At 40.9% G+C, this 18177-nt stretch overlaps 1 protein-coding gene across 1 annotated transcript in view; it reads left to right on the top strand.

The window, feature by feature from the left end:
• The window catches only part of LOC119478762 (calcium/calmodulin-dependent protein kinase type II subunit beta), a 49581-nt gene that overhangs the window by 27482 nt on the left and 3922 nt on the right, over nucleotides 1–18177 (top strand). The window contains 9 exon segments of the mRNA XM_037753724.1: nucleotides 576–618; nucleotides 1680–1751; nucleotides 4083–4120; nucleotides 11766–11834; nucleotides 14547–14591; nucleotides 15184–15232; nucleotides 17114–17189; nucleotides 17744–17838; nucleotides 17939–18176. Of these exon segments, the coding sequence (XP_037609652.1) occupies nucleotides 576–618; nucleotides 1680–1751; nucleotides 4083–4120; nucleotides 11766–11834; nucleotides 14547–14591; nucleotides 15184–15232; nucleotides 17114–17189; nucleotides 17744–17838; nucleotides 17939–18176 (725 nt within the window).

Here is an 18177-nt window from a genome sequence, read left to right as displayed (position 1 = left end):
GAGCGTTATTTATCCTCCTTCATGACCAGCTAGTGAGCTGACATGGTACCGATGGATTCATCAGGTTCTATAGTTTCATATGATACCAGTATCTTCACTCTAACTTTAAAACTGAGCCGCTACAACCTAAAAATCACAAGTTGCGTTAATGTGTTAAAGAAATTAGTGGCGTTAAAACAAATTTGCATTAACACGTCATTATGGCGTTAACTTTGACAGCCCTAGTGTACTGTATATACAGTGATGTGTGTAAATATATACATGCATACACACCTAAGAATGTATACATATATACTGCATATATATACCCATACACATGTACTCTATGTCTGCATGTTTGACGTCGTGCTGCTGCAGCCTTTATGTAAATCTGACGGCGTTTAATTCAGATTTAAATTGATGCAGAAATGTTTTAGATCAGACTTGTTAGAGTGCCGTCATGACTTTTAAAAGTCACCAGGGTGCTTCTTCATGCACGAGGCCGACATGTTAAACTTCCATCATATTAAGGTAAAGGAGGTGCACGTCTTAAAGAGGCTCTCTTCACCCTCGTCTCTTCTTCTCTTCCTCCTCAGGGCGCCATTCTGACCACCATGCTGGTCTCCAGGAACTTCTCTGGTGAGTGCAGCTCGTTGAGACGAGGACAGGATGACACGCCATCTGTCTTCTGCCGTCTCCTCACACATACAGACACACAGCAGGCTGATGGGCGGCGGTGTGAGAGCAAAGCAGGAAACGCAGCGGAGAGATTTGTTTGCCATAATCTCGTACATTATAAACTTGAGTCTGAGCCTCTTTGTTTCAACACGTCTCTGTGAACAGCTCATCATATTCAGCGTCACGACGTAACCACATCTCGGCTCTGTTATAAGAGGATGTGTTGAGTTTACCGCCGTGGAGGAATAAATCTTAGCGTTGTTGTTGTTACACCGGCGCGTACCAGCGCTTCCTTACAATAAAAGATATCAGCCTCAGCCTTCAGACCACCGTGTGTACTTACAGGATGTGAACGGCTCCCCTGGTGTCCGATGGATGTTATTAATAGCAGCTGCAGCGCTGCTTATACGCAAGAAATATGAAAATGTAATGGTCAGACTGTGAAGGCACCAGAGGATCTACATTACTTAAAGACACCCTAATATTGATCATAAACACACATCATTAATAAACATCATTTATAAGGATCCATTAAATATGCTTGTTGAAGCATTCTGTGTAAGATAAGTACCGAGCTTCACAGTTTAAATATAACAGAAACATATAAACGTGTCAGTGTAATACGTTCTGCTACTAAAGTACTACTTTATTTATGCAAATCAGGGGCGTCCGGCACAACTCGCCACCTCTGGAAACTCACGAGGAACTTTTAAACGAACCGTTGATCTAAAATAAAGACAGATTCAGCAACTTCGTGGATTATTTCTCTCATAAAATGTTTTCAGAAACACATTTCGGTGAATTATTTTCGTGATAGAAGAGAAGAAAGTTTCCAAACGAGCTGGCACGTTGGTTCCGGTTTGAAAGCTGAGAGCGGCGGCCCATGGAGGGAAAGCTTTTGTCCAATCAGGTCCCTGTGGACACGCACCATTAGAATAATATAAAGTATTGTTAGCCTTATCTTTTAGAAAACAACACTACCTCCATCACCATCTCACTCTCCCTCTCTCTCTGCGTTTCAGTGGGTCGGCAGACTACAGCACCGGCCTCCGTCAGCAACGTGCCTGGAACCACCGCCGGCATCGTGGAGCAAGGTAAACTCATCTCAGCTGTTAACGTCACTCACGTTTCTACAGAAGGGTATCAGGGTATCAGGGTATCGGAGTATAAGAGCATCAGGGTATCAGAGTATCAGGGTCAGGTATGAAAGGACAAATCATAGAGGAGGAAGATTTGTTTTATTTTGCATTTCAAGAATAAAGTCGAGGTTTCAGCAGATGGTCTGACGTCATTAGTTTGATTTATCCTCAAAAGTTTGTTGTTTATTCTCAACATTTCAACTTTTATTCTTAAAGGGACTGTTTGTAACTTCTTACACGTATAATCATTGCTGGTCGGTGTCCCATGCGCGCTCCCGTGTGTCTACGCTGTTCAGACGAGACTCCAACACAAATTACACGGAAGCACCAAAACCTCTTGGTTGTATCTAGTGAAGCCCGTCTGTTAAACAGTGTTGGCCGCGGTCGGAGGACGCGGGGAGACCGTAGCTTTGGTCTCCAGGACCGGAGTCTCTGCTGTACTCTGCTCCTCTACCTGCTTGACTTCACCGCGCTCGTTCTCGCTCTTTCTTTCCACCTCTCATGTGCTTACGCGCACACTACACACTGCAGGAGAGTTAGTAGCTCTGAGAATATCTAGTGAATGTTCAGTGGACGTTTGTGCAGAAATAACTGCTGCAGCTCCTCCAGACCAACAGAGGTTTCCCGTGTCTTGTGAAGTCACGGGGCTCCGCAGAGAGAAACGTTATCGTCTCCGACCAAAACTCCAGCGTCTCCCCTGTTCCCTCCGGCCGCGGTCGGGAGGCTGAGGCGGGAAAAGCCAACACTAGGATCAGCATTGATTCATGGAGAGACCTCCGTCTGGTCAGCTAACATTACTGCCAAGCAGCTGAAATATAGAGTGATATTGTGGTTTTAGCTGACGTGTGTCGCCTCACTGTTTTGAGCGATGCTCGTTCATGTCTATGTAGAGCGAGCACAAGCGCCAGCAACAGGACGCTGACCTTAGTTGACTTAACGGCCACAGGTGTCGCTGTTAACAAGACATTTCTGATTCTTATAAACAGTCCCTTTGACATTACAACTTTATTCTCAACATTTCAACTTTAATATTAACGTTTCTACTTTATTCTAACCTCACTCGCAACATTTAAACTTTATTCTCGAAATACAAATAATAAAACCTCCTCCTCCTCTCATGTTTTCCCTCTTATCCCCGGCCCTAATACTCTTCTGTACATTTCAACATCTCTGCTTTATTTGTATTTTTTTCCATCTCTGACCTCTCCTCTCTTAAAACTTCACATCCTTTCCTCTCGCTGAACTTGTGGCGGACGTGATTAAATGGAAATCCCCCCTCCCAGAGTCACAACATCACACGCTCCCACCGTCCCTCAGCTTGATTTAATCTCTCCTCCTAACCTTTCTTTTTTTTTCTCCCCTCTCTAATGCTTCTCGAATGTTTGCCAAGGTAAGCAGCGTCATCTCTCATCTGGGAGCCCTGCAGAGAGCATTACTGCTCACATATCTACGCCTGTCATGAGTTCAGGCTTCGCTGTTGTGCAATACAGTCACATGCCCTCTGGGGAATTAGGAGACGTGCAGTTTGGTGTGCGGTAGCTTCGATGTCGTTTGCAGAAAGGGATGCAAAAAAAAAATAATAACTGTGCAATGCAGCTTCCTCTTTAATCATTAATGAACAGCATTAATGCACCAGAACATGCACTTTTGCACTTTATGGCTTCTGCATGACTATTTTTGTGTTTACATTCCTGCAGTGATTCCAACTAATCCAGCCGACTCTTGAGATTAACAAACCCATTATCAGATACCTGCATCTCCATTCCCAGCATGCTTTCACTCCTAATCCCCCCCCTCTATCTGTGGCTCTGCGTGCATCTGTGTGTGAGAGTGTATTCGGATTATATGGAGAATTAGTTTGACTTTTTTTCCCCTCCCCTCATGATGCCTGATGCCCTCTGCTTATCTAATGCTTTTGGGCAATGGATCAGGGTTAGGTGCCAGTTGGATGGAGGTTTTTAATGTTTATTCGTTGGGTTTTTAATGTCTTTTTACAGGACGGAGGGAGGGTTTTTGTTTTATTTTTAGAGAGAGGGAGGGATGAATTCTGTCCAGTGTGGGTCTTTTTCCGTCCCTTAAGGGTGGAGGACATGTGGAGAGACTCTTGTTTGTTTGGTCTGCATGCTCACTTCTGAGAGGTGAATGCTTTTTACAGCCAATGCATGCATGCATCAGCGAGCGTCTGCAGCTGAGTCTGAGTGAGCAGGTTTTACAGAGCTGTGGTCATCTGAAGGTGTATGATGTGTACTCTTCCATCTGAGGGTGTGTCCTTCTGCCTCTCTGCAGCAGCCAAGAGTCTCCTCAACAAGAAGGCTGATGTCAAGGTAAGATAGAGCCGTCTCTTTACCTCCGCCTTGTTTTCATTCGCCTTGTTTCCTCCTTTACATCCTCTCCTGCTCTTCCACTGTTCGGACGCCCTTCTGTGCTCACAACTACTTTTATTATTACATAAATATTTCAATCATCTGCAGATGCGTTCGAAGTGATTTGACTTTGCTGTAGCGTTCACTTTAATATATATTTAAAGGTGCTGTTTTTGGGCCTTAAAGGCACAGAGGAAACATAATGTCATTTCCTGCCCTGCACTTTCTGTTGAGATTTTATTCATTCGCCTTGTGATTGTCAAGATATGCGATTAATTGCACATTTTTTATCTGTTCAAAATGTACCTTAAAGGGAGATTAGTCAAGTATTTAATACTCTTATCAACATGTGAGTGGACAAATATGCTGCTTTATGCAAAATGTATGTATATATTTATTATTGGAAATCAATTACACACACAAAACAAGATTGGGAGACTCGTTGGTACCCATTGATCCCATTTACATTCACATATCTGGAGGTCAGAGGTCAAGGGACCCCTTTGAAAATAGACATGACAAGCCAAAATTCAGTGTAAGTTTGGAGCGTTATTTAACCTCCTTCATGACCAGCTAGTCTGACATGGTTGGTACCGATGGATTCATTAGGTTTTCTAGTTTCATATGATACCAGTATCTTCACTCTAGCCTTAAAACTGAACCCGCTACAAAACAAATCACAAGTTGTGTTAATGCGTTATTATCACGTTAACTTTGACAGCCCTACTAATAATAATAATAATAAACAATAAAACTTCAACAATAGTCAGACAATACTGAAGAAAACACAACTTAAAGACACTAATATCAAGTTATTAAACATTGCAATATAATCTATTTTCTTAACAAATAAATCTTGTTTACATAAAGTGTACCAACACTTATTTAACCATCATCAAATACGATCATTATAACCAGTTCATAAACATTTTTACAAATAAAAAAAGTAATGACTATGCTTTGTGGTTTGACTCAAAATAAACTTTATTTAAATAATGTTTACAACATCAAATCTATTGTGTAGAAATGACTGAGATGCAACGATGTTTGAAAAATAAATAAGTGAAATAAAAGTGTGTTATAATAATATAATTGAGACTAAACAAAGACACACAGAAGTCATACAGTTATTGAAATTATACAAGTATGTTAAATACAATATAAAAATCTAACTCAAGGAGAGCGAGTCCACTTTTTAACAAATGCAACGAGGACATTTAACACTTTTAATTTGAAGGTTGACTCCTCTCACTTCCTGCGGTAACTCCTCTCTAACTGGCCGGTTTAATGGGAGCTCTGTTTCCTCCGTTTGGATCAGCTGACTCTGTGCATCACTCCCATGGATGTATATAAAGAGAACGATCACTCCTCTGCAGACATCTCTCACCTCTGATACTACTTCCTGTTCTCAGATCAGAGCTGATTAAAGTCTCTGATTCATCACTCAGACGCAGCGACTGACGCTGTCAGTGCACCTCTGTCAACTCCTCTCTCCTCCTCACTCCTGTAATGTGTTGCACTCTGTGTTCTGTATTTGATGCAAATGTATGTTTGTGTGTGTGTGTGTGTGTGTGTGTGGTGTTGTTACGCATGTGTGCCTGCATGAGTCAGTGTGAAGCCTGCGTGTAAACTCTGGATGAGCAGCTCGATGAACGCTGCTGCTGTGAAGGTCACGGGTTGAATTAGTCTCAGATGCAGAATGTTATGTTCAGATCTTTTTACAGAGCTCCTAAAGTCCCAGCGGATGATATGTGTTTTATTTTGTAGGAACAACACGTGTATCTCGTGCACAAAAGTTAGTATGTTGTGCACAAGGTAGATATACTCTTGTGCACATAAGATGTGGATCTTGAGCTATATTTTAGAAGCAAGCTGTCCGAAACTTGTGCAGCTAGTACGTACGCAAACGTACTTTGCATACGTTAAAGTTGCAGTAGGCAGTATATTTTTGGCGGCGGCGTCACAAACCTTCTCATTTTCCCGCTAAACCGTGCACTACAAGACGATTCTGACAACATCTGAGTAGAGAAATAGACATTAACGTAACAGAATATTGATTCATATTTGATCAGCGCTGCCTAGTTTGACCGTTTGGTCGGAGTTCAAAGTGATTGACAGCCGGCTCTCACAGACGGCAGCTGGACAGCAGACCTCAGATCAGCTCTTACTGCTTGTTTTCCTCCGGTTTGTGAAATCTTGCAGATGCCGTTAAGAGCAGAGTGTGTTTGCAAGATAATATTTGGTGTCCAGAAGATATGGATCTTTTTTAAATAAGAAAATAACTTGTATGCAAAAGGTTCGGCTGGCTCATGATAATTATTTAATATGCACAAGATATGTACCTTGTTCATGCAAGAACAAGATCCATATCTTTAGTTATTATGACATTTAAACAAGGTCTATATCTTCTAAGATATTTATTTTGTTTACGCAAGATCATATTTTGTTCGCCAAGACATGGATCTTTTTTTAAGTATGACAATAACTTGTATGCAAAAGGTCTAACTGGCTCAAGATAATGACTTTATGAGCACAAGATATGAACCTCGTTCGTACAAGATCATATTTGATGTGCAGAAGATACGCATCTTGTTGGCATAAGATTATAACTTCATGTAAGATGATTTTTTTATATGCAAAATATCAGTCTCTTATTAGAACAAGAGAACATAATGACTTTATGCACAGAAGATCTGGATCTGTTTTGCACAGGACAATAACTCCCACACACAATATAAAACACAATACAGTCTTTTTGTGGACTTTGGGAGCTCTGAGCGTTTTGCAGTTGAAGGTGTATAGATTGTGTTTAATGGTGAAGCATCCGATGGCTGCCTCTCCTCTTCCTCCTGATGACACTCTGACTCTCTTTCATTAACCTGCATCTCCTCTTTCCTCCTTCAGCCTCTCATCTTCCTCTCCTCTTCCTCTTCCCTCCACCCCTTGGCCTCTCTCCTCGGCCGGCCTGATGCTAATCTCAGATTATTTCCCACCAGATGATTAATCTATCGTTACGTAATCCGACTTCCCCTTTGCTGCACCCTGACGTCACACCAATGCACACAACCCTGCAGCTATTTCAGTGGTCCTGCATTAGCGCAGACAGCCACCCGCTCTCTCTCCTTCCTCTCTCTCTCTCTCTCTCAGCTCAGTTTCCTCTCGTTTCCTGGCTATGTGCTCTTTTCTTCTCTCTCAGCAGGTGCAGTAGCTCAGGGCAATCAAAGAGAATTAAAATAATAATATATAATAACTTTATCATCCTTAGAGGGGAGTGACAGTTTTATCTGAGGACTGCTGGCTCTGTTATGGGAGTCATGACTAGAAATAGACCCAAATTAACACGTTTATTATCTTATTTTAGGTATTTATTTCCTGATACTGAGGAACAAAACTAAACATTGCAGGTTAAACGACATCTAGGTTGCTAAATTTGGTCGAAAAGTGAGCATTTTTTTAATCATCTGCATTGTGTTTAAATGAGTGGATCTGTTCAATGTGAAGAAGGTCATAACTACGTATTAAAACAAGAGTTAAATGTGACTTAGATGTGTAAAAAACATCCACTTTTCCACCAGATTGAGCTCGCTTTCAACCCCATCTAGACATGTTTTGACCTGCAACTCACCAAACCAGTGTTTACTGGGTGCTGAGCGTGTTTCCAGTCCATTTCTGCTGAAGCACCCGATGCAGTCTTGTACACCTTTTTGTGTCGCTAGCAACAACATCACAGAGATATCTGAACAACTACCATGGGATTTGGTCATGGATACGTACAGCCCTGTCTCCTTAAAAATTATGTTTCCATACAAAGCATTACATTTCGAGGGAAGCATATTGTGTCGAGGATTACGATTGTTTTTGTATCGTCAATACGTTTGTAATGTCTACGGATGTGCACGTCTGGAGGAGGTCGGGGTGGACGGATGGGTTGACAAAAACAGGACTAAAAGTCAACGTTCACTTATTTTAATCGTGATGTTTTTACTAAACCTAACCGTTGCATTTTCGTTTTAATTTACAACGTCAACCATGTGTTTAAAACTGCAACCGTAATCCGAGAGAAAATACGTGCAGTTTAGTTGTAACATAATTTTGCAGGAGACAGGGTTGGCTCGTAACATGCGCATGCGCCTGGTTTTTACACTAATTAAACGCCGTATAATTAGCAATTAACTCTGCAGTTTTCTAAGATTTAGCAGCTAAAAAGTCCGATATTTCCCTCAGCAGTTGGTGGAAACCAAACCAGAGCTAAAAGGAAAGTTAATATTGGACTTACATTTGGCCAGAAACTTGTCTCAAACCCATGTTTTCTTAATGTCTGGCGGATGTGTAAATAGACAATTATTAACGACTTTATTAGTAAGTTAATGTTGTTTATCGCCTTGTTCTGCTGCCCCCAGGTGACCAAAACAATCAACCGACGCTGCTTTAATTTCATGGAGTGAAATAACCGTCCAACATGTCCTCATACGATATCTTACAAAAAGATATTCCTCCTTTTTCGTTTGTTTTCCTGCTAATGTTCAGCAACACGTGTCAATTTCCGCTCGTTACATGCATACAGTCTTTTCAAAATAAACTTCCGTCTTCACAGGAAATAACTTTCTTAGGTTTAGGCAATAAAACGACAAAGTTAGGTTTAAGAAAAGATGGTTGTTTGGGTTGGAATAACTACGGAAGTGGCGTTACTGAAGTACGGAAGTTAAACCAGCGTTGACTTGTGGTTTCATGTTGTATGAGCAGCGGTCTCCTGGTGAAAGTCCTTACCCATCGACCCCGACCTCCATGATTACGTGGATTAAATATGCATTGATTCCGTGGGATATATATATGAACTACAGTGCATCACTCTTCGTAGGCGTAGCTACGAACAGCCTGAACCATCACAACTGACAGACATGTTCAGTCCTTCAGCTCCACATTAAATTACACTTGTTAGAGGACAAATTGACCAAACGGCGAGTGTTTAACGCTGGTGTTCAGAGCGAGAGCAGAGGACCTCGGTATGTTAATCTAAAGTGATGTTTGGTGACTCAGACTGACTCAGAAAATGAATGTCAGCCTCACGAATCTGTGCTCCTCAGACGGAGGATGTAATTGATGTGCGAGCCGAGCGCTTGCCTCCGTTTCCTGTGAAATTAAACATTGTTATTCATTCTGAGCGCCGCGTTCCTTCTCTTAAAAAAGGTATTTGAGTCTTTTGTGCTCCTGATACACAGAGATAATTTATTTAGTAGGAGTATAAATCACCTCATGTGAGATAAATACTCATACAGCGCAGATTCGTATGATTTCCTCAGTATGGGTGGTTTCTGCTGTTCAACCTCTCTGATCTCATTTCAAGACACTTTTTAGAGAAACCTTCCGGCCTCCAGGACAGAAAACATCTCCGTCCACAACTCAAAGCTCCTCCTTCAGTGTGTCTGAGACTCTCAGCTTAGTGTCCTCCTCCTCAATGACAGACTGTGTTCAACATAAAGACATGATTCACTGCTTTGTCCTGCTTCCTTTTCACATATTTACAAAAGAAGAACGCCTCAAACGCACACTGAATAATCACCAGATTAATGATAATGAAAATAATCAGCCCAAAACAAGTCAAACACGACCGTCGGCTCTAGAACTGCAACGATTAATCGATTAGTTGTCAACGATTAAATTAATCGTCTACTATTTTGATAATCAGTTCATCGGTTTGAGTCATTTCTTTAGGGAAAAAAAAGTCAAAATTCTTTGATTCCAGCTTCTTAAAGGGACTGTTTGTAACTTTCTAAGCGTATAAATGTACCGGGTCGGCACACATGCGCGCTCGCGTGTGGCCGCTGTCTCGTCTCCTCTGCCTGCTCTCCTTCACTCAGACGGCGCGCGCGTTCTCGCGTACTCGCTCCACCTCTAGACGTGAACGCGCGCTCACTCCACACTGCAGAAGAGTTAGTTTAGCTCTGAGAATATCTAGTGAATGTTCAGTGGACGTTTGTGCAGAAATAACTGCTGCAGCTCCTCCAGACCAACAGAGGTTTCCCGTGTCTTGTGAAGTGACGGAGCTCTGCAGAGAGACACGTTATCGTCTCGTTACCGACCGGGTGCCGGTGTCTCCCTGCTCTCTCTGGCTGCGGGCGGAGAGAACAGGGAGACACGCAGCAGAGCCCCGCTACCTCAGCCTGTGCTGAGGCAGGAAAAGCCAACACTAGGATCAGATCTAAATCATGTTCATGGAGAGACCTTCGTCTGGTCAGCTAACATTACTGCCAAGCAGCTGAAATATAGAGTGATATTGTGGTTTTAGCTGACGTGTGTCGCCTCACTGTTTTGAGCGATGCTCCTTCATGTCTATTGAGAGCGAGCAAGCGCGAGCCCGACGCTGTCTTTCGTTGATTTCACGGCCACAGGTGTCGCTGTTAACAAGCATTTCTGAAAGTTACAAATAGTCCCTTTAAATGTGAATATTTTCTAGTTTCTTTCCTCCTCTATGACGGTAAACTGAATATCTTTGAGTTGTGGACAAAACGAGACATTTGAGGACGTCCTCTTGGACTTTGGGAAACACTGATCAGATGTCTGTCTAATATAATTAAGATAAATGTTTGTGGATAGTTCAGATTAGTTTTCATACCTGAGTGTGAATGCTGCAGCACATTTGTCCTCAGTGTTGACAGCAGGTCTGGACTCACTTTAGAGGTGTTTTCTATCATTGGAAGTGTCAGTTTGATCCTAAATATCAATATCTAATACTAAATACAGTGCATTTAGGGGTGCTTACATGACAATCTACATATTTGCAACTCTTCTTCCATCCTCTTTAAAGACATTTCTCTCTCCTCCACTCTTCCGTCTTCTCTCTTTAACGACCAGAGTTTAGTTTCTGTCTCTTCTTGTCTTCAGTCCAACACCGTTAACGAGCAGCAGAAACACACAGAGTTAATTGGTTTCCAGCATGAAGCCGCCTCGTCGTGCCTGCGTTTGTGTGTCTGTGCATGCTGTCGTAGAGGAAGAGGAGTTGTTGTTGGTGATGATTATGTGAGTCTGTATATATATATATTTAGCATGTTGTCGGCCGTTTATAGCGTCCGTACGTGAACGTCCTGTTTCATAAGCTGCTGAGATGTGGAGGGAGGGGACACATTAAGCGATGCTAATGTCTGCTGGAGGAGCATCATGTAGTTTTTACTAAATGGATGTTTCTGTGTATACCTGACAGATGTTTGCAGAGGTGCACAGCTGTCATTGGTTTAATTTGCCATCTGCCAAATAGCATCCGGAGCCAGGGAAAGCCAATGAGAATGAAACACTGAAATATGGAGCTGTGTCTGGGATTGATTTACTGATATAGACGTGATGAATTGTAGAAAAGCTTTTTATCTAATGAAACGCTGCAGTGAGAAGTGTTGGGGGGGAAACCTGTTTTTGGATCCGTCTGCTCTCCGACTGAAGTGCACTCCACTATTTCTGTCTCTGGAGCACTCTTCTGCTATTTTTACCTGTATTCTACACTTGTTTTTTGTTATTTTTACACAGTAACCACCCACTTTACAACCAGCAGATGGCCCCTCTCTCACCGTTGTTGCCGAGCACTAATGCAGCACTTTGTGTGTGTTTTCCTGCACAGCCGCAGACAAACAGCACGAGAAACAGCATAGTCACCAGTCCCAAAGGCAACACAACCTCTGCTGCACTGGTACGCAGCTCTGTGTGTCCGTCTGTCCGTCCGTCCGCTCATTACACTTCCAAAACACAGAGTGTGAAAGAGATGTGTGTAGTTGCATCACAGTGGTATTGATTAATTAACAGTTTGGGAAATGCACTTATTCCCCTTCTTGCAGAGAGTTAAATGAACTCTCATGTCTGCACGTTAAGTGTGGAGCTCGAGCCAGGAGAGTATTGGTGGCATGTAACTAAGTACATTTACTTAAGTAGAAGAAGTATTCTAATCTTTTACTGAAGTAAAATTAGCGATACTACACTATAAAAAATACTCTGTTATAAGTAAAAGTTTAAAAGTACAAGCATAAAATATATTTAAAGTACCCAAAGTAGAAGTACTCATTAGGCAGAATGATCTGTGTCAGAATCATATTATATTACGAGATTATAATTATTGATGCATTAATGTGTTCATCACGTGCACTGTAAAAAAAAACATTTTTTTAACATTTTTTTTCAAGAAATTTTACATTTTTTTCTGTATTTAAAAATGACAGAAAAGAAATGTAAAAATTACATGTTTCATTTGTGATTTATTATGTAAATGGTCTTAGATTTACAGTATTTTTTGTAATCACAATCGTAATTATCTGTATTTAAGCTTTTCTTGATCATTTTTAAAGATAATTATTCTGTTTTTTAGATGTTTATAACTCTATTTTAACAATTAATTTATGTTAGAAGAAAAGGATTTCACGGAATTCTAAAAATATTTCTTGTAAATATACAGATTTATTTTGCAAAAACTTCTGAGTTAATGTAAATTTGGGCTTTTGCAACGTAAAATTACATGTTTTATTTATGATGTATATGTAAATGGTCTTAGATTTACGGTGTATGACTATTCTAACAATAAATATATGTTAAAAGTAAAATATTTCTTGTAATATTACAGTAATAAAGGCTAATTTTTTACAGTTTATTTATGTTAATTAACGGACAGTATTTTTCCGTTTCCTAACAGACATTTTCTGGTGCCCCTGCTGCCGGAAAATTTCCGTTATTTTATTATTATTATTATTATTATTATTATTATTTTTTACAGTGTGGTGGAGCTTAATCAATTTATATAGTGCTGGATAGCTTAACCTATTATAATATATCATAATTTATTAGTTAATGCACATTTAGATTGTATATTTAGTAACCTAAATCTGCCTAGTAACGAAAGCCGTCAAACAGATGTAGTGAAGTAAAAAGTACAATATTCCCCCTAAAATGTCGTAGAGTAGAAAATATAAAGCAGCATAAATTGGATAGTGCCCCAAAAGTGTTCTTAAAGGTCCCATATTATAAAAAGAGAGATTTTCATGTTTTTTTTATTATAAAGCAGGCTTAAGTCCTATATAAATACTGTGAAAGTATCAAAACACTCAATCCACAGGGAAATACACACAGCCCGTATTCAGAAACTCTGCATTTGAAACAAGCCGTCAGGATTTCTGTCCATTTGTGATGTCACAAATATACAATATTTAGACCCTTTACACAGTTTTAAACGTAAACATTCTAAACGTTTATTCCTGGTTGCAGTGTATGTGAATGTCATCAGCTGACAGGAAGTACACATGAACCCAAGCTGTTGCCTGGCAACGCAATTACATTACAATTCTGTCAAAATGCACTAAAACGGAGCGTTTCAGACAGAGGGTAAATACAGGTATATGCAGACAGACAGTATGAGGAAAATAAAGTTTTTTTTTGAACATTACAGCATGTAAACATGTTCTAATAGAAACACAAAATACAAGTATGAACCTGAAAATGAACATGATATGGGACCTTTAAGTACTGTACTTGAGTAAATGTACTTAGTTACATTCCACCACTGATTAAGTACAAATTGAAGGTACTTGTACTTCTACTTCACGACATCACAGAGAGAAATATTGTACTTTTTATATATTTGTCTGACAGCTTTAGTTCCTTCCTGTCCAGGTAATCCCACATATCTCCAGATGTGTTGATGTTGAATGTTTGTGATAAACTGCAGTGTTCCTTTACGTGTAAGAGAGATATGTATATTGCACAGTGTAGTATTTGTAGACTGTATGAAGTTAACATGTTTGTGTCTTTTATTTGTCATGATTACGGACACTTTCTAGGTTTCATATTGACATAACAGTGATTCTATATGATTTATATATTGTAGTTAAAGGATAAAGGAGCTTTTTGTGTTCTTCTATATTTTTCTTATTGTCAAAAAATCCCATGAAAAGACCAAAAGCAACAGACTGTTTATAAGAAGTGGATGTAGTCACCGTTGGTTTGTGAACTGCTGTTTGAAGCCTCGAGTTCGCTAATGGAGCACAGAGGAAGAAGAGACATCAGGCTGTGATTCACACAAAATACTGTTGGTTTTGATCTTTTTATGGGATTTGTTGACAGGAAGAAAAAACATGTGCAGTGCTTCCTGTAATATGAAGTTTTATATGTGATTTAATTCCTCTGAAATGGGATAAAAAGTGACTGATATGGTGAGAAAGAGTTGATGAATCATTAGCATTACTGGTTTTATTTCTCTTCCAGTCATCCTCCGTCATTAACTCTTTCTACTCTTTAATCATGTATTACTCACATCCTGCTCTCTTATGACTCTCAACCTCTCATGTTGTCATCATAAAACATCCCTTTCTCTTTATCTGCATTCATTTCTCCTCCCATTTTCTCTCCATTCTCCCTCCAGGAGCCTCAGATTACTGTTATCCATAATCCACTAGATGGGACCAAGGTACATCCTCCTCCACTCCCTCCATCGCTTCACTTCTTCTCCTTTATTTTCCCATTTCTCATCCTCGTCTTCACTCCGTTTCTGTGAAGGGTAAAGCTGTATTTGGGGAGAAAGCAGCAGTGTATTTGGTTCTATATCTCTGTGTACTTGTATATCTATATATTTGTGCATGAGTGAGGGTGAGCTTCTGGATCCTGTGGAGGTGTTTGGTTGTCTTATACTGCCCCTCTGTGTTCAGAGAGATGGAGCTCAGTGCTGCTGTGTGTGTCAGCAGATTAAACCTTCGTCATCCCGCCGTTCAGACTGTGTGTAACAGCGGCTATAAAGCGTGGTGTGTGCCGTACAGTCGTGTGTGTCCGTCAGCAGCAGCGAGGCAGCAGTGTCACACGCTGAGTCACACGTACAGCTGTGTATCTGTGCTGTATTTTTGGCAAAGTCGTGGTGTTGAGAGTGACTCATGTTGTAGATTCGATGGCAGAAACTTGAGTGTCGTATGTGCATGCATGTGTGTGTGTGTGTGTGTGTGTAATAGCGCTTGTGGGTGTGTGCACGTTTTAATTTCTTTGGTAATTAACATTTTTTGTCTTTGCAGGAATCATCTGACAGCAGCAACACCACGATCGAGGATGAAGATGTGAAAGGTAGATTACACCACATTGATTATTATAGTTCATTTGCAGATTCAGATTATTAAAACCAAATATAAGTCAACTAATAAATGATGATGTATTATTAAAGCAATATATATAGTAGTTCAAATTAGCCCCGCTTTTACCAGCTGCAACATTAAAGTTATTACAAAAGTAAAAAGCCTACTTTAAGTATATTTTGCTAATACTTTTGTACTTTTACTTAAAGTTACAATGAGTAGGATTTGGTCATTGGACATGTATTCATCGTACGTTTCTTACACTCAATCGGAACAAGTGACGTAGTATATCGGTCGACCGTTATTTAAAGTTATGTGGTATAATAACAGTATAACAATTGAGAAACTGCACCATGTGTTGGCGGGAGGTTTATCGGTCAAACAAACACAGGACTTTCACCGAGGAGACCGCTGCTCAAACACACAACGAAGAGACTAAAACCAGCTCAAATAAAGCACTTACATCGACTTTAAACAAGGGGAATAGATTATTAAGTATTAGAATATACTTAAAGTACTACAAGTAAAAGTAGTCATTATGCAGAATAATACATATTATATTATTGGATTCTAATTATTGATGCATTAATGTGTTCATCACTTTAAAGGTGGGGACACTTTTTCACTATATATACTGACAGATAAATGGGATGAATAAAGATCAATAAAGATTTTATCCACAATAATACATCCTAATCTTTTGTTGATTATATTCTGTATTAATAATCTGAATCTGCAAAGTATCAAATAAATGTATAGAGCAGTAAAAAGTACAACATTTCCCTCTGAGATGTAGAGGAGTAGAAATATAAAGTAGCATAAAATGGAAATACTCAAGTGAGTCACGTGACAACATAAGTCGACGTTACTTTTAGTTTCTCACGGGACACGAACCGCGAAGTCTCCTGGCTCATGTAGGGGGCAAGTGAGGTGTACTCAGTTGGTTGCAATCTGCAACCACACCACTAGATGTCGCCAAATCGTACATACTGTACCTTTAAAGGGACTGTTTGTAACTTTTTAAGCGTATAAATGTACCGAGTCGGGATCCCATGTGCGCTCGCGTGTGGCCGGAGTCACTGCTCCTCTGCCTGCCTGCCTTCACCAGCTGAAATATAGAGTGATATTGTGCTTTTAGCTGACGTGTGTCTCCTCACTGATTTGAGCGATGCTCCTTCATGTCTATGTAGAGCGAGCACAAGCGCCAGCAACAGGACGCTGACTTTCGTTGACTTAACGGCCACAGGTGAAGCTGTTAACAAGACATTCTGAAAGTTACAAATAGTCCCTTTAAGTAAAATATTGAATGGAGGGCTTTTTATAATGTGATGCTGCAACTTTTACTCAATATGGAGCCTTTGTTTGACTTATTTAGTTGCATTGAGGGGGAAGATAGAGGAAGGGAAACAGTGGAGGACAGATAGAGACACAGAAACACAGAGAGGCTGATAGAGAGAGAGAGAGAGAGAGAGAGAGAGAGAGAGAATCTGAGCGAGCTAAGCCTCTCTCTCCGAGTCAGGAGGAAGCGAGGGGAGAAGGACAGTAAATCTCATCTAAAGCGCCGGGACAAGAATAGCGTGATGAGCTCAAGCAGCCTCACATGCGAACGAGAGCAACCATGGATGATGGACGGAGGTAGAGAGTGACACGGCGTCTAGACGGAGCAGCATTTATTTAAAACAAGGTGCAGATGTAGGAGAGGGAAACAACTTTCTGCATGGAAGTAGTGTTTCTGTGTGCAGCAGCATGGAGGACTCACGATGAGTAACAAGATCTTAGGTGAGTTTAGAGTTTAGATTTTAGAGCAGCTCTGAGAGCAGCTCTGAGGCTCAGTTGTCACACAGGATTCAATCACATTGTTTCTTCTCTGCAGCTCGCAAACAGGAGATCATAAAGATCACAGAGCAGCTGATTGAAGCTGTCAACAATGGAGACTTTGAGGCGTACGCGTGAGTCCACATCTTCCTCTTCTTCTTCTTCTGTGTTTCTCATCAGGAAACTTTGGAAACGTCTGATTTCATCCTGTGAAATGAACTCAAGTCTCTCCATCATCAGCCACAGAGAGCCGTTAATCTGATTGACATACAAATGTGTTTTATCTTTCTATTAAAAGATCAATACGGTCGTTGTTTTATCCTATCCCTCTCTCTCTCTCTCTCTCTCTCTCTATCTCTATCTCTCTGTCTCTCTTTCTCTCTCTCTCTATACCTACCACACAATTAAGAATAATGCTTTGGCAGATTGAGTGAGGAAGAGGAGGGGTAGGAGGGTAAAGTGTGTCTGATGGAAGCCACATAAGATGGAACGTGTTGCAATAAATGTCACAAAATGGTACTATGATGTCATCAAACTGGGGCCAAAGTACAGTTTCTTTTCTGTTGTTCAGTTGTATAATATTGCTGCAGAGTTGCTGAAATAACGGCATGCATACGAGCACATTCACCTCAATACAAACGTGATATTTAAAGGAGATGTTGTGACCTCATCCTGCATGTTTTCACAGGAAGATCTGCGACCCCGGTCTGACCTCGTTCGAGCCGGAGGGGCTGGGTAATCTGGTGGAGGGAATGGACTTCCACAGATTCTACTTTGACAATCGTAAGATGACAGATCAAGTTATTCTTATATTATTATTTATAACGTACAGACTGAGTCGTTGGTGACGTTGGATTCTCCCTCTCTCTCTCTCTCCCGTCAGTCCTCTCCAAGAACAGCAAACCCATCCACACCACCATCCTCAACCCCCACGTGCACATGATCGGGGACGAGGCGGCGTGCATCGCCTACATCCGCCTGACGCAGTTTGTGGACGGGCAGGGCCAACCCCGCTCCAGCCAATCAGAAGAGACCAGAGTATGGCACCGCAGGGAGAGCCGGTGGCAGAAACGTCCACTTCCACTGCTCAGGAGCTCCTGCCGCTCCGCTGCAGTGATGAGG

This window comes from Sebastes umbrosus, chromosome 19 (assembly GCF_015220745.1).
Source record: "Sebastes umbrosus isolate fSebUmb1 chromosome 19, fSebUmb1.pri, whole genome shotgun sequence".
Classification (NCBI taxonomy): Eukaryota; Metazoa; Chordata; class Actinopteri; order Perciformes; family Sebastidae; genus Sebastes; species Sebastes umbrosus.
Note: the sequence above shows the minus strand (reverse complement) of the source record. Positions and strands in the feature narration are given on the sequence as shown.